The sequence below is a fragment of the Schistocerca cancellata genome, chromosome 3, assembly GCF_023864275.1.
Source record: "Schistocerca cancellata isolate TAMUIC-IGC-003103 chromosome 3, iqSchCanc2.1, whole genome shotgun sequence".
NCBI classification, from domain to species: Eukaryota; Metazoa; Arthropoda; class Insecta; order Orthoptera; family Acrididae; genus Schistocerca; species Schistocerca cancellata.
In genome coordinates this window covers 390,409,270-390,434,902 of record NC_064628.1, presented here as the reverse complement: position 1 = coordinate 390,434,902, position 25,633 = coordinate 390,409,270, and the positions used below count along the sequence as shown (strand labels likewise).

The following is a 25,633-nucleotide window of genomic DNA, read 5'->3' as shown; positions in this document are numbered from 1 at the left end:
GCTACGGTCGCAGGTTCGAATCCTGCGTCGGGCATGGATGTGTGTGATGTCCGTAGGTTAGTTAGGTTTAATTAGTTCTAAGTTCTAGGCGACTGATGACCTCAGAAGTTAAGTTGCGTAGTGCTCAGAGCCATTTGAACCATTTTTTGAACAAAACGATTATTCACGTTTGTGTGTAGAATTTAGGAGTCCGGCAGTATACCGTCTGACTTTCGGAAAAATATAATCCACACAATTCCGAAGACTGCAAGAGCTGACAAGTACGGGAATTATCCCACGATCAGCTTAACAGCTCATGTGTCCGAGTTTCTGACAATAGTAATCTACAGAATAATGGGGAAAAATTGAGGATGTGTTAGATGACGATCAGTTTGACCTTCGGAAAGGTAAAGGCACGAGAGGGGCAATTCTGACGTTGAGGTTAATAATGGAAGCTAGACTAAAGAAAAATCAAAACACGTTCATAGGATTTGTCGACTGCAAAAAGCGTTCGACAGTGTAAAATGGTGCAAGATGTTCGAAATTCTGAGAAAAATAGGGGCAACCGGTAAGGAGAGACGGGTAATACACAATATGTTTAAGAAAAAAGAGGGAACAATAAGAGTGGACGACCAAGAACGAAATTCTCGGATTAAAAATGGTGTAAGAGAGGGCTGTAGTCTTTCGCCCCTACTGTTCAATCTGTACATCGAAGAAGCAATGATGGAAATAAAAGAAAGGTTCAGGAATGGAATTAAAATTCAAGGTGAAAGTATATCAATGATACGATTCGCTGACGACATTGCTATCATGAGTGAAAGTGAAGAAGAATTACATGATCTGCTGAATGGAATGGACGGTCCGATGAGAAAAGAATATGGAGAGTAAATCCAAGAAAGACGAAAGTAATGAGAAGTAGCAGAAATCAGGATAGCGAGAGACTTAACATCAGGATTGATGGTCACGAAGTAGACCAAGTTAAGGAATTCTGCTACCCAGGCAGCAAAATAACCAATGACGGACGGAGCAAGGAGGACATCAAAAGCAGAATACCACAGGCAAACAGGGGACATTCCTGGCCAACAGAAGTCTACTATTATAGGCCTTAATTTGAAGAAGAAATTTCTGAGAATATACCTTTGGAGCACAGCATTGTATGGTAGTGAATCGTGGACTGTGGGAAAACCGGACCAGAAGAGAATCGAAGCATTTGAGATGTGGTGCTACAGACGAATGTTTAAAATTGGATGGACTGATAAGGTAAGGAATGAGGTTCTGCGCAGAATCGGAGAGGAAAGGAATATGTGTAAATCACTGACAGGGACAGGATGATAGGACATCTGTTAAGACATCAGGGACTAGCTTCCATGGTACTAGAGGAAGCTGTAGAGGGCAAAAACTGTAGAGGAAGACAGAGATTGGAATACATCCACCAAATAATTGAGGTCATAGGTTGCAAGTGCTACTCTGAGATGAAGAGGTTGGTTCAGGAGAGAAATTCGTGGCAGCCCGTATCAAACCAGTCAGAAGACTGATGACAAAAACAAAACAAAAAAGAAACAAAAAAAAACAAGAAAACGTAAACTACACTTCAGAACACTACAGTACGCCATCTTACAGGAAGTTAGAAGCAATACTGTTACTTTTTTTCATTTGTTTCGAATTGTTAGACTATGGTACGCTGAGATATATTTCCACACATTCACAGATGTCTGTGCTGCACAGTCGCATTGTTAGTAAGTGAGATATGGCCGACAGGTAACGTATTGCTTTTCTTGGTCGGCGAAAAGTATGATATTCTTGATCTCTCTCTGGTGCGTCCGCCTGGTTAGCTGAGTGGTAACGTGTTTGTATACCATTCACAGGCCCGGGTTGGAGATTTTCTCCGTTCGTAGACTCGGCAAGTCGCTCAATGTGGTATCACCTGAAATTAGACTTGCAACTCGGCGGCCGAACTTCCCCAGATTGGGTCTCCCGGCCATCAGTGCCATACGATCGTTTCATTTCTCTTTTTTTCTGGGGAGGAACAGCAGGATGGGCATCTCAGAGCACCACAAGCCAAATCTCCGTGACCCGATCGCTAGACGGGCGTCAACACTGAGCCGTGTAGTACTACAGTTCCGTTCCCTGGCAACGCTCCTCGCCGTCGTCCAGGTGACAAAGAACTGGTCCGTGCACGTCTTCAGCTGGGTGCTGGTGAAGCGAGAACCGACCGCTGACCGCGTCGAGGTCAAGCTGCTGATGCCCAACATCTCCTCGTCCGCCGCCAGCGGCGATGACGATGACGTCGACGACAGTAGCAGAGCGCACGGTGCGAGGGAAAACCCGCAAGAGATAGGTACTTCTCCCTGGTCTAACATCTTATACACTCTCTGCTTAGTTATCAGTAAAATGCTGTCCTTTATTGACCCCCACCATCATCTTGTCATTGTGGTTCTTATCATTCTGTCATCATCACTATAGTACTTATGATAATGCTCGTGATGATCATGATCACGGTCATGCTCGTAATCATCGTAATAATGGTCATCAGCTCTTTCATATCCAATTGCGTATATAAGCCTCTGTTAGACTTACCAAGCATTTCAGTCTTCAGCGGTACCAACTCGTAATTGAAGCTGCGTACTGGACCTCAATCTGGGCATTCCTCGTTTTCCACAGTCTCGCCGTTCTGTTTGAGTTCACTCATAAGCTGGTGTTGAGCCCATAGACAACGATGAGGCGTCATGGTACTTGCTTTCACTTTTAGAGTCTCAAGCTTCTTCATATACTCAATTGTGAAACAATGATTTTCTAGTCAACCAACACAAGCAGTGCCTGGAATGAAGTGCACACTGCATATCCGTAATCTTAACCATCTATTCGCGACCTTCGCCCGTCGTTTTGCGTACATTCGTGGATCGAGGCATCGTCCAAAATTCTCCATCTACTTTGGTCATAAGTTTATCCGACAAAATAGCCACAGCAGTGGACAGAGATCGTGTCACGTGTTCAGCCGTGCGCGCACTGCCTCTACTGGAGCATAAGGCAGTGGCGATCAGTGAGACATTTGTGTTTCAATCAGACGTCGTACGTAAATGCGAGTAAATGTTAAGACGTGACAGTGTGGCAGAAAGGGCGGGGGTTCGTGTTTGGGAATATGGTATGTGAAGTTGCTGGATATGTTGCTATTTCGCGGTGGAGTGTTCACCGTGTCCACAAGCAGTAGCGTAGCCCATGTGACTGTGAACACGACGTCAGAATTGTGGTCGGAAAAAAGTCCTGACTAAGAGGGACCGGAGGCGCGTTTCACAGCTTCAGAATCAAAACCGCGTCCAAACCCGAAAGGAACTGCTGCAGGTAGTGACTGGAAGTCCATACCATCCTGTCAGCGAGAGAACATTACGACGGGAACGTCATGCAATGTACATTTGGAGCGAGTAGCGTCGCAAGAGGCCATTCATAACCCAATTTTTCATGACGACAACCGCAAAGTTCTTCCACAAAATTTCGGGAGAACTTCCCGATGTTTGTAACTTCCTGCCACAATATTCCGGCGCAGACTCTTTTGGCCATCTTCAGGTGATAGGGGCGAAAATTCACTGAGCTCTAGTATTTAAGGCCCTGCCGGCACATGGGTGGTAGATTCATTTGGCGTTGCGCGTGCGCTACTTGAACGCGTTCGATTCTGCTGCGCCGCGCGCCCTCCGTGGTGAAAACTCGCCGTATCGATATCAGTTCGATTTTCTTCCCGCGGTTCCATCACAGAGCTACGCCGGCTACGGAGGACACGAAGTTTTTGAACGACTGGATGCCATGCCGAATTCATTTGAAAACCGCAGTCTCGGTTAATAAGTGTATAACTGTCAGGCAGACGTATTTCCACTGATTCATTAATAATAGAACTCCGAAAGTTAGACGTATGGGCTACAGTTTTTGTCTCACTGTAATTCACTACATGACCAGTGGAAATACATTTTTCGGCGATGGCAGACTTACAAGGCTGACGGAGGCGATTATGCCATAGATGTTCTACAATGCGATCCTCCACAGTAAGCGTTGTTTGCCCTATATAAGATTTGCCGCATACACACGGAATCCTGTAAACAACTGCCTTGCGCAGCTCTAGTTCGTCTTTGACAGATTCCAATAGCGACGAAATTTTTGCAAGAAAGTGAAAGATTGCTTTCACTTTATATTTACTTAATATTCTGCCTATTTGCGCTGAAATATTACCAATATACGGTAAATAGGCAGTCGTTTTAAAGGCCTCTTCCTCTACTTTGCTCCGTCGTTTACAGGTCTGAGCGCTCTCTCCATTTGCTAGGACGAATACCCATTCTTCAGAGAAACAGTCCGCAGGTGCTCGAGTTCCGTTTGGAAACTACCAGTGTCAGATATGACGTGGACTCGTCGAATCAAGCTCTTCAAAACACGCATCGTTTGTGCCGGATGGTGGCAACTAGCGGCTTGCAAGTAAAGGTCTGTGTGAGTGGGCTTTCTATATACTAAATGACCAAGTGTGTAATCGCTCTTAAGTCGCACCAAGATGTCTAAAAACTGCAGGCAACCCTCCTTCTCCAACTTCAGCGCAGAGTTTATGTTTTCGTCTATGGATTTCAGATGTTGTAGGAACTCTCGCACACGATCCAAACCATGAGGCCAAACTATAAAAGTGTCGTCAACATACCGCCAAAATACTGTTGGTTTAAAAGTGGCCGAGGCGCGTGGTCGCTCCTCAAAATCTTCCATAAAAAGATTGGCCACGCGCGACCATGAAATTCAAGTTTTCTCACCTCCCTCCTAACTGTCATAGTACTTTCAGTGGATCCTGATGCAGTTTGGAATTCCTGTGTGACGGTCTGGATAGATGTCTGCCTATTACACATTACGACTCTCTTCAACTGTCGGCGGTCACTGTCAGTCAACAGACGAGGTCGGCCTGTACGCTCTTGTGCTGTACGCGTCCCTTCACGGTTCCACTTCACTACCACATCTGAAACAGTGGACCTAGGGATGTTTAGGAGTTTGTAAGTCTCGCGTACAGAGGTATGACACAAGTGACACCCAATCACCTGACCACGTTTCGAAGTCCGCAAGGTCCGCGGAGCGCCCCATTCTGCTCTGTGTGTGTTGTTGTGTTGTTTCGGGGAAGGAGACCAGACAGCGAGGTCATCGGTCTCATCGGATTAGGGAAGGACGAGGAAGGAACTCGGCCGTGCCCTTTGAAAGGAACCATCCCGGCATATGCCTGGAGTGATTTAGGGAAATCACGGAAAACCTAAATCAGGATGGCCGGACGCGGGATTGAACCGTCGTCCTCCCGAATGCGAGTCCCGTGTCTAACCACATTCTGCTCTCTCACGATGTCTAATGACTACTGAGGTCGCTGATATGGAGTACCTGACAGTAGGTGGCAGCAAAATGCACCTAATACGAAAAACGTCTGTTTTTGGGTGTGTCCGGATACTTTTGATCACATAGTATACTTGAGCGTGAAGTCTGAAAGAGGCACATAAAAGGTTGCCAGTAGCTGAGCATTAATTTCAGTCCAATAAACATATTTTTCGACAAGAATTAATCGATTCGCACAGTTTGCCTGGGCGCCAGCTCTGGTTCGTCGTTGAAACCTTGCTTAACTCACTGTAACTTAGCTACAGGAGGACAGGTGTTCGACTGGCCCCACAAATGGCTGCTGGTCCGAGCTAAACCAAAAATTTTTTAAGCTCATGTTTCTAGCTCAAATAGGAATCTGATACCAAGACCCACCTCGCATCCCCCTCCCCCCCTCCCCACTCCACAAACCACGACTCCAAGCGCGGCGTCCTCAAAATATATTCGTTACAGCATTTCCGCGCTGTAACGATTAATGGCTACGTGAGACGTCACGGAGAGCATGTGAGCATAAAACATATAGCGTACCATTAGAGGTAACACGAAGTACAATGAAGTAGTTATTGGGAAAACCATTTGCTTTTGGACTGATGTTTACAAGGATTTTTTCCTTATATCATTATCCTCTATCAACACTACCGTTTGGAGATGTGATAGTAAAACACCCTGTACATCTGACTGCATCTCAGGTGGCGTGCCGCGCGGGGTAGCCGCGTGGTCTCAGGCGCATTGTCACGGTCCGGGCAGCGCCCCCCCCCCCCTCCCCACCCATCCACCATCGGAGGTTCGAGTCCTTCCTTAGGCATGGGTGTGTATGCTGTCCATAGCGTAAGTTAGTTTAAGTTAGATTAAGTAGTGTGTAAGCTTAGGGACCGATGACCTAAGCAGTTTGGTCCCATAAGACATTACCACAAATTTACAATATTTACAGTTGGTGTGGTTTCAGCCAACCAAAGCACAGTGATCCGTTATCCATTCCCGTTTCTGCACTGCAGTGATACCATTGTCATCATAAACTCCAGGCACATGGCTTGCTAACACAGAGTAAGCCGAAAAATAAGTGTCGTGTGTTCTGTATGGAGAATGACGCTATATTTATGGCCTACAACGTTTTCAGCGATTACTGGCAGCGGAGTTTCTTCCACAGAACACCTGCTATATGGGATTTCTGTCCTTAATAATTTTCAATGGAGGAGCGATATTTGCTAAAGACGTCGCCATAAACCTACATAATCCCTATTTATGAACTACAGAAAACAGTTGAAATGCCATATCAGCAACGGCGTGGCATCAGCGTCTGATGGTAATCATTGGTGCCCACCTACTTGGACTTGACCATTTTTTTTTTTTTTTTTGTTACAGTGCAGTGGGCGGCTCGTTGAAAATTTTGGTGATGTGATACAATACTGCAAAAATAAACAGAAAACAAATTCACAAAAAATATATTAAGTTAGACTCACCCAACGACGAAAAAGGGTCCATATGTAGCGGTTTTCTACTGCACAGTTTATCTATAACTGTGGAGCTGAGATGATCAGCGTTGGTTAACAGATTCTTCTCAGTTCTCATGCTTAACCACACCCTCGGAATTCACGATTTGGACAGAACGGTGAAATATTTATGACAAGGAAAAATACGAAAGTCATTCTTGATCATGGAATCTAATACAAACGTGATGAAGGAAAAAAGTACTTACGTACAAAAGGATTCAAATACGAGTACTTACTTCAATCCCGTAAGTCGACGAATCTAACCGCATGGCTATGCCGAAAACACACAACATCTCACAATATTATTATTTATGTTTGGAGATCTTGAAGGTTTTTACTGATGATACATCATTAACCGACATTTAATTATAAGAAATGGCGTCCGTCCCCGGTAGCTGAGTGGTCATCGCGACAGAATGTCAATCCTACGGGGCCGGCCGGAGTGAGCGTGCGGTTCTAGGCGCTACAGAGTGGAGCCGAGCGACCACTACGGTCCCAGGTTCAAATTCTGCCTCGGGCATGGATGTGTGTGATGTCTGTAGGTTAGTTAGGTTTAATTAGCTCTAAGTTCTAGGCGACTGATGACCTCAGAAGTTAAGTCGCATAGTACTCAGAGCCATTTCAACCATTTTGAACCAATCCTACGGGCCCGGGTTCGATTCCCGGCTGGGTCGGAGATTTTCTCCGCTCAGGGACTGGGTGTTGTGCTGTCCTAATCATCATCATTTCATCCCCATCGCCGCGCAAGTCGCCGAAGTGGCGTCAAATCGAAAGACTTGCACCCGGCGAACAGTCTATCCGACGGGAGGCCCTAGTCACACGACGTATGAAATGGTACCAGAGAAGACGTGCTTGCGATAAATCTTCAATGCGCCAAAAACGACATTCGTAATATCAACCTGCACATGGGTGGGATACGGCACTTCTCGATTGGTCTTTCAGGTCAGACTTTCCATTGGTCGCTTGGTGGGAGCTCGGACGGTATGGTGGGGATACTGCTAGACCTCATGTTATTTCTGTGATGTTGCGAGGATTATAGCACAGTTAGTGCCTGCAGAACTGACGTCACAACAATGCAAGCACAGTTTCACGCAGACAGCTACTTCTCTTCCTTGAGTGGACCATAGTGTGGCTAAAATCATTTCAGCTCTCGACACTGCGATTTTCAGTTTGAAACGTACCCTTTGGAAAATTATGACTTACTGTGCTGATAAACCTCTTACATTCTTTGATTTTCAAACAGCTGAGCAAAACTGAACTTACTCAGACATTTCGCTCTTTACCTATTCTGATCAACACTAAACTGACGCAAAATATTTTTTAGCGCAACGCAATCTGACTTTCAAAAATCCCTACAAAAGAATGGCCCTGACTAACATTAACCTATACCTTTCACGAATCACTTACCTCAGAAAAATCTTCGTTACTCGAACTACTGCAATACAGCGAGCGCCACTACTGCCAGCTAAATAAAAGATTCAAACTACTGAAGGCACTAACTACTGATAGGCATAGTTAGCAAATGAAAGATTTTGATAGAGAACAAACAATGTATTTACCTTAATAGTGTTCAAAAGTCATAATATATATAGCAGTTCATGATATCCATTCTTACAAATGTACTGTTTCTGACGGACACGCGTCCAGATCATCCGCTCTCAAAAATCCGCCATCTCACTTCCCCACATCCACCACTGCTAGCGGCTCACCTCCAACTGCGCAACGCTACGCGCTGTTTCCAGTTGCCCAACACTACAATAACGAATATTACAACAATGCCACCCAGCCACAGACTGCACACAGCACAGCCAGTGATTTTCATACAGAGCGCTATGTGGCGTTACCAATATAAAAACCTAAACAGCCTACTTACAAGTTATAGTGTAGAGAGTGCTAGAAAACATGCTTTCGTCCATGTTGTTTGCATACCAGCATGCATTCAAAGAGAAATGGCCCAATTTCAGTGCAGTTTCGACCTCGCATTCGAAGATAAATGGTATAATTATAGAGCTATATTTACAGTGTGCTGTAGCACATTAACACATTATCAGTGGTCACACTGACACAATGCCATAAAGGGCAGGTGTATATGGTATTCCTCCTGAACACTCTGTCTCCTTTGCTCGAGAATGTACCTTTAGGAATTCACAGGTAACTTTGCTGATGCACGATAGACCACAAGCCCACATCCGAACATCCTTCATCAACCCCTCAGTAACATCTTCCCCAGTAAGAGTCCTTTGTTCGTAGCCCCTCGGTCACTGGACTTACACCCCCTCGATTTTTACATGTGAGGGATGCGAACAGTATTGTATGTGAAACTTCCTGGCAGATTAAAACTGTATTAATCTACCAGGAAGTTTCATGTCAGCGACAATCCGCTGCAGAGTGAAAATCTCATTCTGGAAAAGTATTGTGTGTGCTGAACCAGTTCTGATGTGAAATTACTAGAACTGTGTCCTTACTGTTGTCTGTGTTGCTAACTGGCTGCAACCTGGAGTGTCTGAAAGAGTGAGGCAATCCATGATGCGACTTGTGAATGCTTGCATTGCGACTCACTTTGACGATCTTTTGTAACTTAGAAGAAACTAATACTATGTAATATATAATGTACACTGAAGAGCCAAAGAAACTGGACAACTGCCTAATATCGTGTAGGGCACCAGCGAGCTCGCAGAACTGCCGTAACACGACGTCGCATGGAATCGACTAATGTCTGAAGTAGTGCTGCAGGGAACTGACACAGTGAATCCTGCAGGGCTGTCCATAAATCCGTGAGATTACGATGGGGTAGAGATCTCTTCTGAACGGCGCATTGCAAGCCATTCCAGATATTCTCAATAATGTTCATGTTTAGGGAGTTTGGTGACTAATGGAAGTATTTAAACGCACAAGAGTGTTCCTCAAGCCACTGTGTACCAATTATGGACGAGGGGGGTGGGGGTCGCATTGTCCTGATGGAAATTGCCCATGTCCGTTGGAATGCACAATGGAAATGAATAGATGCAGATGATCAGACATGATGCTTACGTACGTGTCACCTGTGAGACTTATATCTAGATGCGTCAGGGGTCCCATATAGCTCCAACTTCACACGCCCCAGATAATTACAAAGCCTCCACCAGCTTGAACTGACGCTTGCTGACATACAGGGTGCACGGATTGATGAAGTTTTTCTCCACACCCGTTCAAGTGCATGCGTTCGATGCAATTTGAAACGAGACTCGTCCGACCAGGCATGTTTCCAGTCATCAATAGTCGAGTGTCGGTGTTGGCGGCCCAGGCAACTCGTAAAGCTTTGTGTCGTGCATCGAGGTTACATGAGTGGGCCTTCAACTCTAAAAGCCCGTATTGATGATGTTTCGTTGAATGGTTCGCATGCTGACACTTTTTGGTGGCTCAGCATTGAAATTTGCAGCAATTTGAGGAAGGGTTGCACTTCTGTCATGTTTAACGTTTCTATACAGTCATCGTTGGTCCCGTTCTTGCAGGATCTTTTTCCAGCCGCAGCGATGTCGGAGATTTGATCTTTTACCGGATACCTGATATTCACGGTGCACTCGTGAAATGATGGTACGGGAAAACCCCACTTCACCGCTACCTCGGAGATGCTGTGTCCTGTCGCTCGTGCGCCGACTATAATACCACATCCAAACTTAGTTAGATCTTGACATGTGGAATATTCAGGTTTACTGCCGGATCTTTGTGTCGCTCTGGCACAATATTTCGGCCACGTAACTCGTTGCCTTCTTCACGTGCTACCTGAGAATGCCGTATTGGAGGATCTTGTCCAGTATTTATGCCCAGAGGGCGCTGCCTGTAATGTGTTGTCTCTTCCCCGGTGCTCCCTCGGACGTCCGCGCCCGACTTGGTCGCCATCTGTGGCAGCTGTCTGAGGCCTGTCCTGTGTCGAACGTTCCGTTCGCGGTCGGCGCCCACCTGGTGCTGCTCCTGAGGTTTTGGCGCTTCCCTGGCGCTCCCACGGACGTCCGCGCCCACCTCGTCGACCATCTGCAGTTGTGGCAGCTGTCTGAGGCCCGTCTCGCGTCGGGCGCTCCGTTCGCTGCTGTTCCTGAGGTGTTTTCACTTCCCTGGTGCTCTGACAGTAACCGTGCTCGGCTCGCCCATCATCTGCGGTCGTGGCGCCTGTCAGAGGCCCGTCCTGCGTCGGGAGTTGCGTTCGCGGTCCGCGCCCGCCAGGCGCTTCTCCTGCGATGTTACTACCTCTTGAGGAGTCTCTTGGTTCCATTCGTTGGGCCCTGATAAGCTCCAGAACCGGACTCCACGCCGAGCTGAGCTGGTAACTGCTGTCTCGGTTTATTAGGTTGTCTGTGACCTTGATATCGATGGCCTCCTTTATGACACTGCCCCAAAATCTTGGAGTCTGTGTCACAATTTTGGTGTTGTTGTAGTCCATTGAATGACCGAGCTCCGCTATGGCAGATTTGGTTGCCTGTCCGTTAGATCTTGTTAACCAGCCATTGAAGCAGCAGTTACCGATCTAACAACTGCGTCAGACACTTGTCTTATATAGGCCTTGCCAACCGCACCGCCGTATTCTGCCTGTTTACATATCTCTGTATTTGGATACGTATGCCTATACCAGTTTCTTTGGCGCTTCAGTGTAGAACGTTCATTTCTCTTAGGGCGAAGTGCAACTTAGTAATGACTCTGCTTTCATGCTAGTGACGTATTCACGTAGGAACCAACAGCTTCCCAACAGCTTCCCAAAAAGACAGCCGGTGCCTCTAGTGTACATGCTTGCATCTTCCTTGCGCAGGTGACATAGACGTGCAGGGGGGCAAGAACTGGTCGGTGCGCGTCTTCAACTGGGTGCTGGTACGGCGCAACCCGGCGACTGGCCAGGTGGAGGTGAAGCTGCAGATCCCGGGACTCTTCTCCTCCCCTGCTGGCGGTAGCGGCGACTACGATGACGACATCGACGCGAGCGACAGCGGACGCGAAGCGAGATTGACGCGCCTCGAAGAAGGTAACTAGCTGACGATCTGGAATGAGCTGGCGAGGTCGGAACTTTTAATTGGAGGCTCTTGTCAGGAACTTCGCAGGACACTAAACCAACATATCCACCACTGAACCCTAGCAAGCCACAACAACAGTCTGACTCCGTATAATGGCCGCTCTCGCTGCGATATGACTTTCTAAAAACTCCTTAGGCTGCCAGCTATGTCAAGTGGTTATGTGTTGTTGTGGCCTTCAGTCCGAAGACTGGTTTGACCGCAGTTGTCCATGATAGTCTATACTTTCCAAACCTCTTCATCTTTGCTTAATTAATGCAAGTCACTTCTATTTCAACCTACCTTCTGTATTCAAGCATTTATCTACCTCTACACTTTTTACTCCCCCTACCTCCACCCCACCCCTCCTTCCAATACCAAATTGAAAATTCCTTGTTACCTCGGCATGCATCCTACCAACCATTCCATTCTTTTAGTCAACTTATGCAATAATTCCTTTTTTCCCCTATGCGATTCAGTACCTCCTCATTTTTATTCGATATCCCCATCTACTATTTTACTATAGCACATCATTTCAAAAGTTTATATTCCCTTCTTGTCTGAACCGTTTATCATTCATGTTTCACTTCCGTGGAAGGCTACGCTCCAGACAAATACCTTTAGAAAAAACTTTCCAACACTTACGTAAAGTGGCATAAGCTGTTAACATATTCCTCTACTTCGGAAGTGCTTTTCTTGCTATAGTCTCTCTACTGTATATCCTCTCTACTTCAGCCACCATCAGCTATTTTGCTGCCCAAATAGAGAAATTCATCTACTACTTTCAGGGTCTCAATTCCTAATCTAATTCCCTCAGCATCACCTAATTTAATTCGACTACATTTCATTATACTTGTCTCGCGTTCGTTGATGTTCATCTTATATACTCTTTTCAAGACACTGTCCATTCCGTTCAACTGCCCTTCGTAGTCCTTTGATGTCTCTGACAGAACTACAATGTAAGCGGCAAACATCAACGCTTTTATTTCTTCTTCCTAAACTTTCTTTCGTTTCCTTTATTGCTTGCTTAATGTACAGACTGAATATCTTGTCTCACTTCCTTCTCAACTACTGCTTTCGTTTCGTGTCCTTTGACTCTTATAACTGCCGTCTAGTTTCTGTACTAGTTGCAAATAACCTTTTACTACTTTCAGAATTTCTAAGATCACTCAACATTGTCAGAAGAAATTTACAAATGCTGTAAACATAGGGTTGCCTTCCTTCAGCACGTAGTCTAAAATAAGTCGTTGCGTTAGTATTGCCAAGCATGTTGCTAAACTTTACCAAATTTTCTATTCTTCTATGAGTAATTCTTGTTAGTATTTTGTAACTACCACTTATGAAACCGATGGTTCGGTAGTATTCACGCCTGTTGGTACCTCACTTCTTTGAAATTCGAATTAGTACATTCGTCTTGAAGTCGGAGGGTATTTTGCCTGTCTCGTGCATTTTGGAGCATACCAAATGGAACAGTTTTGTCGTGACTGATTTTCCCGAAGATCTCAATAATTCCGAGGGCATATCGCCTACTCCGTATCTGCGCCGGGCACCTTGTTTCGAGTTAGGTTTTTCACTGCTGTGTCAAATTCTTCTCGCAGTATAATCTCTCCCATCTCTTCTTCACCTACTCTCTCTTTCTATAAGACTGTCCTAAAGTTTGTTTCCCTTATATACACCCTCCATATCTTCGTTACACCTTCCTCTTCTTTTCTTAGTACTGGCTTGCCACCTGAGCTCTTGATATTCATATAGCTGTATCTTTGTTCTCCAAAAGCCTTCTAATTTACCTATAGGCGCCATGTTGGTGCTACAGAAAATGCTGAAGATTAATTGGGTATATCACGTAACTAATGAGGAAGTACTGAACAGAATTTGGGGAGAAAACAAATTTGTGGTACGACTTGACTATAAGAAGGGCTCTGTTGATAGGACACATTCTGAGACATCATGAAATCACCAGTTTAGTGTGGAGGGAAGTCCGGAACTAAAAAAAAAAAACATGTAGAACAAGAGATTAGTACAGTAAGGAGATTCAGAAGGATGTAGGTTGCAATTGTTACTCGCAGATGAAGAGGATCGCAGAGGATAGAGTAGCATGCAGAGCTGCATCAAACCAGCCTTGGGACTGAAGACATGAACAACAACATAGGCACCATCTACCTTTCCCCCAGTTACGCATGTTTCTGCAGCTTTTCATTTGCCATGTAGCCTTTCTTCCTTAGCGATTTTGCATTTTCTATCACATTTATTTTTTAGACGTCTGTGTTACTTTCTGCGTGTTTCATTTGCTGCATTTTTATATTTTCGCCTTTCATCAGTTAATTTCAGTATTTTATATGATATCCAGGGATTTATATGAGGCCTGCACTTTTTACCAATGTGATCGTCTACTGCCATCTCTCTTCCATCTGTCAAAGCTACCAGTACGTCTTCTGCTGTATTCCTTTCCCCCGTTTCAGATCTACTGTGGATAATGACGCCTCTGGAATCCTCAAAAAACATCTCCCTTATTTCCTACCTTTTTGCAATTTCTTCGTTTCTATCTGCAGTTAATAACTAATAAATAATAATGAGAGATCACATCTGTCCTGTAAATGTCTTAAAGTTTAAAATTTGGTTTCGAAAACTCTTTCTTACCGTTATACAGTGTGAGGCAACAAAGACTCCCCTCCCCCTCCCACATATGTAAATATATCGCTGTCCGGTTTTCACGAAGTCTGAGCTGGGAATATGGCGAATTTTCTGATATTCGCAGTAACTTTTTATTATTTATAGTCGCCGTTTTATGACATCGACTTTGGTTGTTGTTGTTGGTTTTTTTAATAGAACTATATATTTTTTGATGCGGCATTTGAAAGAAGCTTCTAAGAAAACTTCATCAACATAAGTGTGGGACTAGATCAAATAGTGCCAAGATAACAGCGCCGGAAACCTCTGCCCCGCTGCCAGGATAAGATGTTCCGCATACGTTTGCCCTACTATGCCAAATGTAAGCAAAGCACGTAGCTCAGTTACGGGTCGTATGTTTATTATCTGTAGCAACAACGATGCACGTTGAATTTCATTTGGAGTTAACGGCAGCACAGACCCGGGTCATAAGGAATTTCATGCCTTCGGAGATCGTCGGTATCTCCTAACAGACCTCTCCTTTCACTTTTCGCCACAGATAAAAGTGCAGAAGTGTCAAGTTTGATGAGTGTGCAGACCATTTTCGTTTCCTGAACGACCATTCTAATGCTCTCCATATATTCTCTTGAGAGGGTCTGTCATTATATCTACATCTATGAGTACATCTACACTTTGCAAACGACCGTGAATTGCATAGCAGAGGGTACGTCCCGTTGTACCAGTTATGAGGGTGTCTTCCCGTTCCATTCACGTATGGAGTGAGGCAAGAACGATTCTTCCAATGCCTGTGTGCATACTGTAATTATTCTAATCGTGTGCTCGGGATCCCTACTTGAGCGATACGTAGGGGGTTGTAGATTATTCGTAGAATCATCACTTAAAGCTGAAACTTCCTGGCAGATTAAAACTGTGTGCCGGACCGAGACTCGAACTCGGGACCTTTGCCTTTCGCGGGCAAGTGCTCTACCAACTGAGCTACCCAAGCACGACTCAGGCCCCGTCCTCACAGCTTTACTTCTGCCAGTACCTCGTCTCCTACCTTCCAAACTTAACACAAGCTCTCCTGCGAACCTTGCAGAACTAGCACTCCTGATAGAAAGGATATTGCGGAGACATGGCTTAGCCACAGCCTGGGGGTTGTTTCTAGAATGAAATTTTCATTCTACAGCGGAGTGTGCGCTGATATGAAACTTCCTGCACACAGTTTTAATCTGCCAGGAAGTTTCATATCAGCGCACACTCCGCTGTAGAGTGAAAATTTCATTCTAGATCACTTAAAGCTGGTTCTTGAAACTTTATTAGTAGACGTTCTTGGAATTATTTATCTCTAGCTACAAAGAGTCTGCCAGTTCAGTTTCTTCAGCATCTCTGTAACGCATTCCCACGGGCCAAACAAGCCTGTGACTATTCGTGCTGCCCATCTCTGTATACGTTCAGTATCCCCTGTATGGGTCCCACACACTTGAGCAATATTCTAGAATGGGTCGCACAAATGATTTCTAAGCAATCTCCTTTGTAAAATGATTCCACTTCCCTAGTAATAAAACGAAGTCGACCACCTGCTTTACCCACATTTGAGCCTATGTGGTCGTTCCATCTCATATCTCTATGAGGTGTTTCACCCAGTTGGCCGATTCCAACAGTGACTCATTGATATTATAGTCATCGAATACTACGTTTTTCGCTTTGTGAAGTGCACAATTTTAGATTTCTGAACATTTAGAGCAAGTTGCCAATCTCTGCACCACTTTGAAATCTTATCAGAACCTGACTGAATATTTATGCATCTTTTTTCAGATAGTACTTCATTATAGATACCTGCAGCATCTGTAAAAAGCCTGATGTTACTATTAATATTGCCTGCAAGGTCATTAATACCCAACATGAACAGCAAGGGCGCCAACACACTTTCCTGGGGCACACCCGAAGCTGCTTCTTTTGCATCCCGCCTGGAAGGCGGCGCGTGGGTCTCCTCCTGAAAACTGAAGGGTAGACCGAATGTAGGATGCTAGGAGGAGCAGGTGAGGTATAACACTTAGTACTGCAATTAAAGGTGGTTTACTTAACTTTGGCTGAGATGAGCACGTAGGTGCGAAGCTGTACATCAAGTTACAAAGGCAGAATCTGTTGTGGCTCGCCCACTATGAAATAGAAACAATGTTGCTTGGTCGTCTCCTCGGAATCAAAATGGGCAGAATCTGGAGCGGCGCTCATAGAGCTGCACAGCTCCGGCTAGAGGGCGCTGTCGTCTGTGTCGGTGTCGTAGTGCCAACCTACGAACTTGCACCTACGCCGTGGCATCTTAACTACCGATACCACAGCTTCTACATGTGACGATGGCTCTCCATCCAAAATAACATGCTGCTTACGCCCTACCAAAAAGTTCTCAATCCAGTCCCAAATTTCGCTTGACACCCCGTATGATCGTACTTTTGACAATAATTGTAGGTGCAGAGTCAAATGGTTTTCGGAAATCAAGAAAGACATGTGTACAAAGGGAGGAACATTCGTCGTGTTGGTACCACACTGATTGCCTTATGTCTGGTGGGACATCATCATCATCATCAGTTATCTGCTATATTAGCAGGTCCTTTGCCTCTCCATTTTCTGCGATCCATTGCTTCCTTCTTAAGGCTGCTGTATGTTGTACCGTCCATCATGTCATCCAGTATCTGGAATCTCTTCCTTCCTCGCTTCCTTTTCCCTTCTACATAACCTTCTAAAACTGTTTTTATCAGTCCGTCATTCTTTCTTAATATATGCCCAATCCAATTTCTTTTTCTTCTCTTTATTACATCTAGTAACTGTCTTTTCTCTCCCACTCTTCTCAGTACCTCTTCATTTTTTACTCTGTCCATCCAACTTATTCTTTCCATCTTCCGCCATGTCCAGATCTCAAAAGCCTCCAGCCTTACTCTGTCTTTTTTCCTCATAGTCCATGTTTCAGCGCCATATAGAAGAACACTCCATACAAGACATTTTATGAGTCTCTTTCTGAGTTCTCTGTCCAGACTGCTGCAGAAGATTCTCCTTTTCTTATAAAACGCCTCTTTTGCCATTGCTATCCTTGTTTTAATTTCTGTGGTGCACTTCCTGTCGGTGTCTATCCTGCTTCCAAGATACTTAAAATTTTGCACCTGTTCTAGTGTTTCTCCATTCAGCACAATTTTTATTTCCTTATCTCCTCCTATTGCCAATACTTTTGTTTTATTTGTGTTAATTTTCATTCCATATTTTTTTCCGTTAGTTGCAATGGTGTCCACCAAATCCTGTAATTCTTTTTCCCCTGTGGTTAGAAGGACCATGTCATCAGCAAATCTCAAGCACTCTACTCTTCTTCCTCCAATTTCTACTCCTTTGTCATCTAATGAGCATTGGTCAATCATATTTTCCATCATATGGGACATTTTCCAATAATTACATCATGCAATGATGCCTCAGGTTCCCTGCTAAGTAACTGCTCTCGAAACAGCATCCTACCAAAAGAAAAAAGAAAAAAAGAAGTTGCCACTTTACCTGATGTTGCTAGCACCTCAGGTAACCGGGATATGCACGCCTCTGTTCGAAAAGAATAGCTCGATGTAGTCGTAGGGTTGAACTGCATATCAAGCCCAGCTGTTAACTCGTTGCAAATATAACTGTGATGAGGCAGTGAACAACATACGAGGTTACTGATGTGATTATTGGACTAGATTTGTGATTGGATTCAGCATTCCTTAGCAGACAGACTGCAGCACGTCTTCTCAATGGGACGAAATTGACAGCTGTGTAGGTAATTTCGAGAACATCACAGCACAGTGTTACAAGCCCATTACTGTTTACAGTATACGGAGTGTCCCCCCAAAGAGTCTCCAGGTGCATTTCCTCTGGCGTTTCGGCAGGTATCTGCAGTGTGTAGCCGGAGTCAGCCCAAACAGTTACTACTCATCACGTCTTTCTTGCGACGACCAGTGTCGACGGAAAGTAAATTTATTATATTTACCGTTACAAAGACATTAATTTTTAAAGCGGAACTTCACGTTCCCAACCATCGTACAGGGTGGTCCCAAATTAGTCTAGCGCGATATTGGTTTTATCGATTTGTGTTAGCAGGAACAGTAGAACACGAAAAGTAACCATTATTCCAACAGTGATAGCACGGCCCATGGCCGCACTGACACCTACCCCCATGCAGCAGCGCTGCTCAGTCACTACTGGAGTACTGGTTATTCTTCAGGTTCTTCTGTCCCTGCTAAAACTTATCGATAGAACAAGTAACGCGCTAGAGTAATTTGGGACCGCTCTATCGAATGGGCACATAAAGTCCTGCTTTCAAAAGTTTTGTAATGGGGTATAGACCAGCACTTTTCGTCGACACTGTGCGTCGCATGGAACACGTTATGAGTAGTATGGTTTTGGGGTGACTCTGGCTACACAGTGCGAAAAATGAAACTGTAAGTGTCTGCCGAAAGTCAGAGGAAATTCGCCTGGCAACTCTTGGGAAACACCCGTTTTACAAGTCTACCGGGTGGTTACAGTTAACACACAGCTACTCATGGAGGTCCAGTGTCACTTCTAAATACCGTATGTTGGTAGGTATGCCAATGCGCAAATGCGGAACCAATTCACGCTGAAAAAAAGTTAGTTCCCATTTTGGCCACCAGGTGAAAATCTGACGTTGTGGATGCAAGAAAGAAGTATAGAAATGTTTCCATGTGAAATGAATGATAAACGGGACACAGGCAGAAAAGCTGACACAAGTGAGAAAGGCATGATGCTTATTTTATTATTAACTACCACTTACCCAATTTCGCAATTTGTTCAATACGAGCACCTGAGACGTCGGCGAGGTGCGGCATCCGTAAAACGACGTGACCAACAGTTGCTCACGGTAATTTCGTTAGAATCCGAGCAGCGTATTTCTGTATCCTGGCCTTCAGATGAGGTAGAGACTGGAAGTGACCCTGGTAAACCCGTTAAGAAGATATGCCCAAAGTCACATGGCTGCAGGTCAAGTGATCTTGCTAGCCATGGATCTGGAAAACCTCTGGAAATAACACGTTCGTGGAAGGTTACTTTTATCAGATCTTTCACTGGGCGAGAGACCTAAGGTGTTGCCCCACCTTGCATGAAGACGGTCGTTTCCACAAAGACACCGATACTGCAGCCTGTGTAAAATAGACCGCACAACTTCCGTACTGTGGGCAGGAATCACATGCTGTACAAGAAGGTTCCGCCAACTTGCAGACGTCAGGGTACACTTCACAAGCCCTCTGGGACCGTGAATAAAAGTGTTTCTGAATCCACACCACACACAGTCACATACGGCGAGTGCAGTGGCTCCCTCTGTACAACACGCGGTTTAACAGTACCCCAAATTCGACAGTTCTTTGCAGTCACTGCGCTCTGTAGTGTAAACTGCGCTTCGTCACTCCACAGAATATTGCCCAGCCACATTTCATCCGTGCCAGAAACCGAGCAGGAAGCTCAGGACGTTGCTGAGGATCATGAGGTTTCAGTTGCTGCACCGTCTCGCTATTGTTCGAGGACCAGTGTAATACTGACTGAAAACGTCCCGTACTGTCGACCACGGGATGGATAATTCTCTTGGCACTAGCACCACACGGGGCACTTGCTGCGTGGTCAGTTACAGCAACAACAACCTCGTCAGTAACTCCCACCGGAACAGGAGGCCTCCCTCTTCCAGTTGCCACACCAAGCTCGCCTGAGTTTTCGAATTTCATTGTCATCTTCTTCAGACCATTCAATGTCGTCAGATCTTTCAGCTAGCGATACTCTCTCAATCCAACACTGTAACTGCTGCCGTTCACATAAAACAACGTATTATAAGAAAATGAAACGCTTACAGCCGTCCTTATGATCTTATTTATTGTGTAGCTACCAGTTTCGGCGCTTCAATGCGTCATCTTCAGGACTTAGCTGATGCTGAAGGGGTTATCACGATGCATATACAGGGTGAGTCACCTAACATTACCGCTAGATATATTTCGTAAACCACATCGAATACTGACGAATCGATTCCACAGACCGAACGTGAGGAGAGGGGCTAGTGTAATTGGTCAATACAAACCATAAAAAAATGCATGGAAGTATGTTTTCTAACACAAACCTACGTTTTTTAAATGGAACCCCGTTAGTTTTGTTAGCACATCTGAACATATAAACAAATACGTAATCAGTGACGTTTGTTGCATTGTAAAATGTTAATTACATCCGGAGATATTGTAATCTAAAGTTGACGCTTGAGTACCACTCCTCCGCTGTTCGATCGTGTGTATCGGAGAGCACCGAATTACGCAGGGATCCAAAGGGAACGGTGATGGACCTTAGGTACAGAGGAGACTGGAACAGCACATTACGTCCACATGCTATCACCTTTTTCACTGACGCACATGTACATTACCATGAGGGGTGAGGTACACGTTCGACGGGCGTTTCATAGGACGTGGAGGACGCATAAATTGGCCAGTCCGTTCTCCTGATCTTACACCTCTGGACTTCTTTCTGTGGGGTACGTTAAAGGAGAATGGGTACCGTGATGTGCCTACAACCCCAGAGGATATGAAATAACGTATTGTGGCAGCCTGCGGCGACATTACACCAGATGTACTGCAGCGTGTACGACATTCATTGCGCCAGAGATTGCAATTGTGTGCAGCAAATGATGGCCACCACATTGAACATCTATTGGCCTGACATGTCGGGACACACTCTATTCCACACCGTAATTGAAAACGGAAACCATGTGTGTACGTGTACCTCACCCCTCATGGTAACGTACATGTGCGTCAGTGAAAAAGACCAATAACAAGGTGTTAGCATGTGGACATAACGTGCTGTTCCAGTGTCTTCTGTACCTAAGGTCCATCACCGTTCCCTTTGGATCCCTACGTAATTCGGTGCTCTCCGTTACACACGATCGAACAGCGGAGGAGTGGTACTCAAGCGTCAACTTTAGGTTACAATATCTCCGGATGTAATTAACATTTTACAATGCAAAAAACGTCACTGATTACGTATTTGTTTATATCTTCAGATGTGCTAACAAAACTAACGGGGTTCCATTGAAAAAAAACGTAGGTTTGTGTTAAAAAACATACTTCCGTGCATTTTTTATGGTTTGTATTAACCAGTTACGCTAGCCCCTCTCCTCACGTTCGGTCTGTGGAATCGATTCGTCAGTATTTGATGTGGTTTACGAAATATATCCAGCGGTAACGTTAGGTGACTCATCCTGTATACGCTGCATCAGTGGCTAACATAACTGGTTTACGCAGACTACCTGTAACTAGTAGCTACATAAGAAGTAAGATCATAAGGACGGCTATGGGCGTCTCATTTTATCAAAATAGTGAAGAGCCCTGGTCCCCAAGACCTCCAGTCAAAAGAATGGACATACAAAAATTTCGCTAACAGAGCTCGGTCTCTCTACACGATAGCCATACTCACCAGGGCCGCTCAAGGTGCATGCACCGGTGCATCGCACAGTGCAGAGTGCAGAAGACGGCTGCGCTATGTTGATGACGGTGCAGACCCCCCCACTCCTCGGCTTTGCGCAACAGCGCTGCCTCTCACTTCCTAATAGCTTGTGTCGCTCGCGCCGCCTGTCACGACCTGTTTCAAAGCTTTCACCCTGGTGTCTTCGTCATTGCCAAATACTAATGTACACTAGGTGGAGAGCTTAGGTTGGTGCACCGGTACAAAAGAGATTTATATAATAACTGTAATGGTAACAATTTTAAATTTGGTTTCAACACAAATGTATCTTCCTATGTGCTCTTTATTTTATTCGCAATTATACTACTAAGATCTGGAAGAAGAGATTGGCTGACAGCAGTTCTGAGAGAATTTTTTAAATTACAATTAGAAATACTCGCACGCAATCTAGTTTTTGTACAAGACAAAACAGAAAAAAGCCTTTCACATAGACAAGTGGAACCAAACTTAGAAATAATCTTCGCTGCTTCTCTGTGTAACTTGGGAAATTCTTCCTTCGGCAAATTCTGGTAGAATTGGAGCAAACCTTTTGTATTGTAAAACACATCCTTTCGGTGAACATCGCTTTGCAAATCAATTAGTTCGAAATGTAAATCTGAAGGCACACTTTCAATATCCATCGAAAAAGGTTTCACAAAAACATCGAGAATTGGATGCAGGTAGGTAATTTCCTGAAACAATAACAAAGCCAATGTTAATAAATGAAAGTAATGTAAGCCGTTTCGAAGCACTAAAATGCGATAGATTTTAATAAACATGTAATGTGTAGTATTGGTTTTATTGTAATGTTACACTTGCATATGTAACGCAATGTCCTTTATTTAGCTGTATGTCATATAACGGCACATTACCTGGAATCGGTCGTTAAACGCATTTTCAAGGGATTGTAGCACCTCGACGTATTTTTCAAAGCGCGCTCCTTCCTGCACAGATGCTGTCAAACAAAAACATAGTACCGTTTTGATTAGAGCGGTTATAAAAATCAGGCTGTTTTAATAAAGGTACAATTTATATCTCGCTTACCTAGTTCATGAAAGTGTTGCGTATTTTTCTCTGAAAGGTTGTTTTTGAGGAGCTTCAGTTTATACTGGAAAGCGTTTATTTTGCTGATCATATCGTCGATGAGATTGTTTTCTTTTTGGAGTTTCAGACTTAAATCATTTCGGAGAGCCACAATGTCTGCTAAAAATCCTAAATCAGCTACTCATTCAGGGTCATGAAAAAGTGGCTCCGGACGTCCTTTGCTCTCCAAAAACTGAGCCACAGTGTGGCGTAGTCGAAAAATTCGGGAAATCACTTTCCCTTTTCTCAGCTGTGCACCTCAGTGTGGTAGGGAATATCTGGATTCTACTCTTCAAAGGAAATCAAAAGTTCTTTGAATTGACGATGAGTGAGTCCATGAGAACGAATGTAGTTCACAACACGCACCACTACCTTCATCACATCTTGAAGACCGATAACTTTCGCACAAAGAGCCTCTTGGTGTGCAAAACAATGAACGGAAGGTAAATTCGGCATGTTAAGTTTTTTCCGCAGTAAGCCAATAAACCCTTTTGCTTTACCGCACATTGCTGGTGCCCCGTCTGTGGTTACGGAAAACAGCTTTTCCCAAGGGAGTCCTATTCCTTCAGCTGCCGTTTCAACAGCTGCCAAAGTATCCGCCCCTGTAACAGTGTCCTTCAACGAAACCATATCCAGGAGCTCTTCCGTTACATTTAGGTCGTCGTCCCCGCCACGCAAAAATATTGCTAACTGAGCCGTGTCGTTAATATCCGTGGACTCATCAAGTGCGATGGAGTACGCTACGAAGTTTTCAGTTTTGGCTGCCAGTTGTTCATGCAAATTCTCAGCATTGTCGTTGATTCTCCGATGTATTGTCATTCTGGAAAGTGGTAGTCTGCTGTACGCGGGAGATAATGGGGGATCTCTGCTACGTCCAACATAATGTTTTTTTTATTAATGGCACGTCCATAAATGGCCTCCCAGCTCTTGCTAAACGTAGAGCAACTTTGTAACTAGCTCTGAGAGTCCTTTCGCAACACCCATCATGTTCTGCACCCTAAAGTAGAGAAAAAAACATATATTAGTAATAATTGATGCGAAAACGAAAACTAAGGAATCTAAACAAATGTTATTTCGTTTCGCATGACCTTTAACCAAAATATACATGCTAAAGTACTTGCAACAAACCTCGTTTGTAGATACAGAAATCTCATCTGCAAGAGTTTGCAACTTCCGTAATTCTTCCTCTCTGGCATCCCCTGTTATATCACTACACTTTTCTGAATGCAATTTGCTGTAGTGCCTTTCAATAGACTATTTTCTGACACACGTAATTAGTGTACCGCAGATTAGACATTAGGCTTTATCGTCACAACGTACAAAAAAGTAGGGGAGTTCCCATTCCGGTTTAAATTGACTTTCTGCAATTTTCCCTTTTTTTGGAGCAGATGGTTCCATTATTCCGGTAATTGTCTTGCGCTTACGTATTGCAGTGTTGACTAAGCCGTCTGGCAGCGCATTCGGCAGCGCACGGCATCGGCCTCACGTAGCAAGCCGAGTTGAGGCGAAGTATGCCGAGTTGAACCAATGCACTGTGCAGGCACTCGCTGCACTTCGCTTTGCACGCGTACGGTTTTCCGTGTTTGTGCGGCCCTGCTGTACACTCACGTTACAGCTTGTCAAATGAGAGTGTGGATATGATACCGTGATTCAAACAGTGCACAGCGCCAAAATTGCACGCGGTGGCCACAGGTGGAAATAATTTTTTTTCCCAACGTAAATCGGTTCCGCATTAACGTATTAGTATATCTATTTCTTGTCTCCCAAATTCTATCCAGTATCTACCCACCCGATCATCAGCATTCTACTGCAGCACCACGTTTCAAAAGCTTCTACTCTCTTCTTGCCTAAACTGTTTATCATCCTTGTTTCACTTCCGTACGTGGCTACACTCCAGACAAAAAACTTCAGAAAAGACTGTTGTTGTTGTTGTCTTCAGTCCTGAGACTTGTTTGATGCAGTTCTCCATGCTACTTTATCCTGTGCAAGCTTCTTCATCTCCCAGTACCTACTGCAACCTACATCCTTCTGAATCTGCTTAGTGTATTCATCTCTTGGTCTCCCCCTACGATTTTTACCCTCCACGCTGCCCTCCAATACTAAATTGGTGATCCCTTGATGCCTCAGAACATGTCCTACCAACCGATCCCTTCTTCTGGTCAAGTTGTGCCACAAACTTCTCTTCTCCCCAATCCTATTCAATACTTCCTCATTAGTTATGTGATCTACCCATCTAATCTTCAGCATTCTTCTGTAGCACCACATTTCAAAAGCTTCTATTCTCTTCTTGTCCAAACTATTTACCGTCCATGTTTCACTTCCATACATGGCTACACTCCATACAAATACTTTCAGAAATGACTTCCTGACACTTAAATCTATACTCGATGTTAACAAATTTCTCTTCTTCAGAAACGCTTTCCTTGCCATTGCCAGTCTACATTTTATATCCTCTCTACTTCGACCATCATCAGTTATTTTGCTACCCAAATAGCAAAACTCCTTTTACTACTTTAAGTGTCTCATTTACTAATCTAATACCCTCAGCATCACCCGACTTAATTCGACTACATTCCATTATCCTCGTTT

The 25,633-nt window shown here is 44.5% G+C and overlaps 1 protein-coding gene across 1 annotated transcript in view; it reads left to right on the top strand.

The window, feature by feature from the left end:
- LOC126175113 (uncharacterized) overlaps positions 1-25,633 on the top strand; it is a 235,849-nt gene that overhangs the window by 182,003 nt on the left and 28,213 nt on the right. Inside the window, exon 4 of the mRNA XM_049921666.1 lies at positions 11,623-11,832. Within this exon, the coding sequence (XP_049777623.1) occupies positions 11,623-11,832 (210 nt within the window). The remainder of the gene's footprint in view (positions 1-11,622; positions 11,833-25,633) is intronic.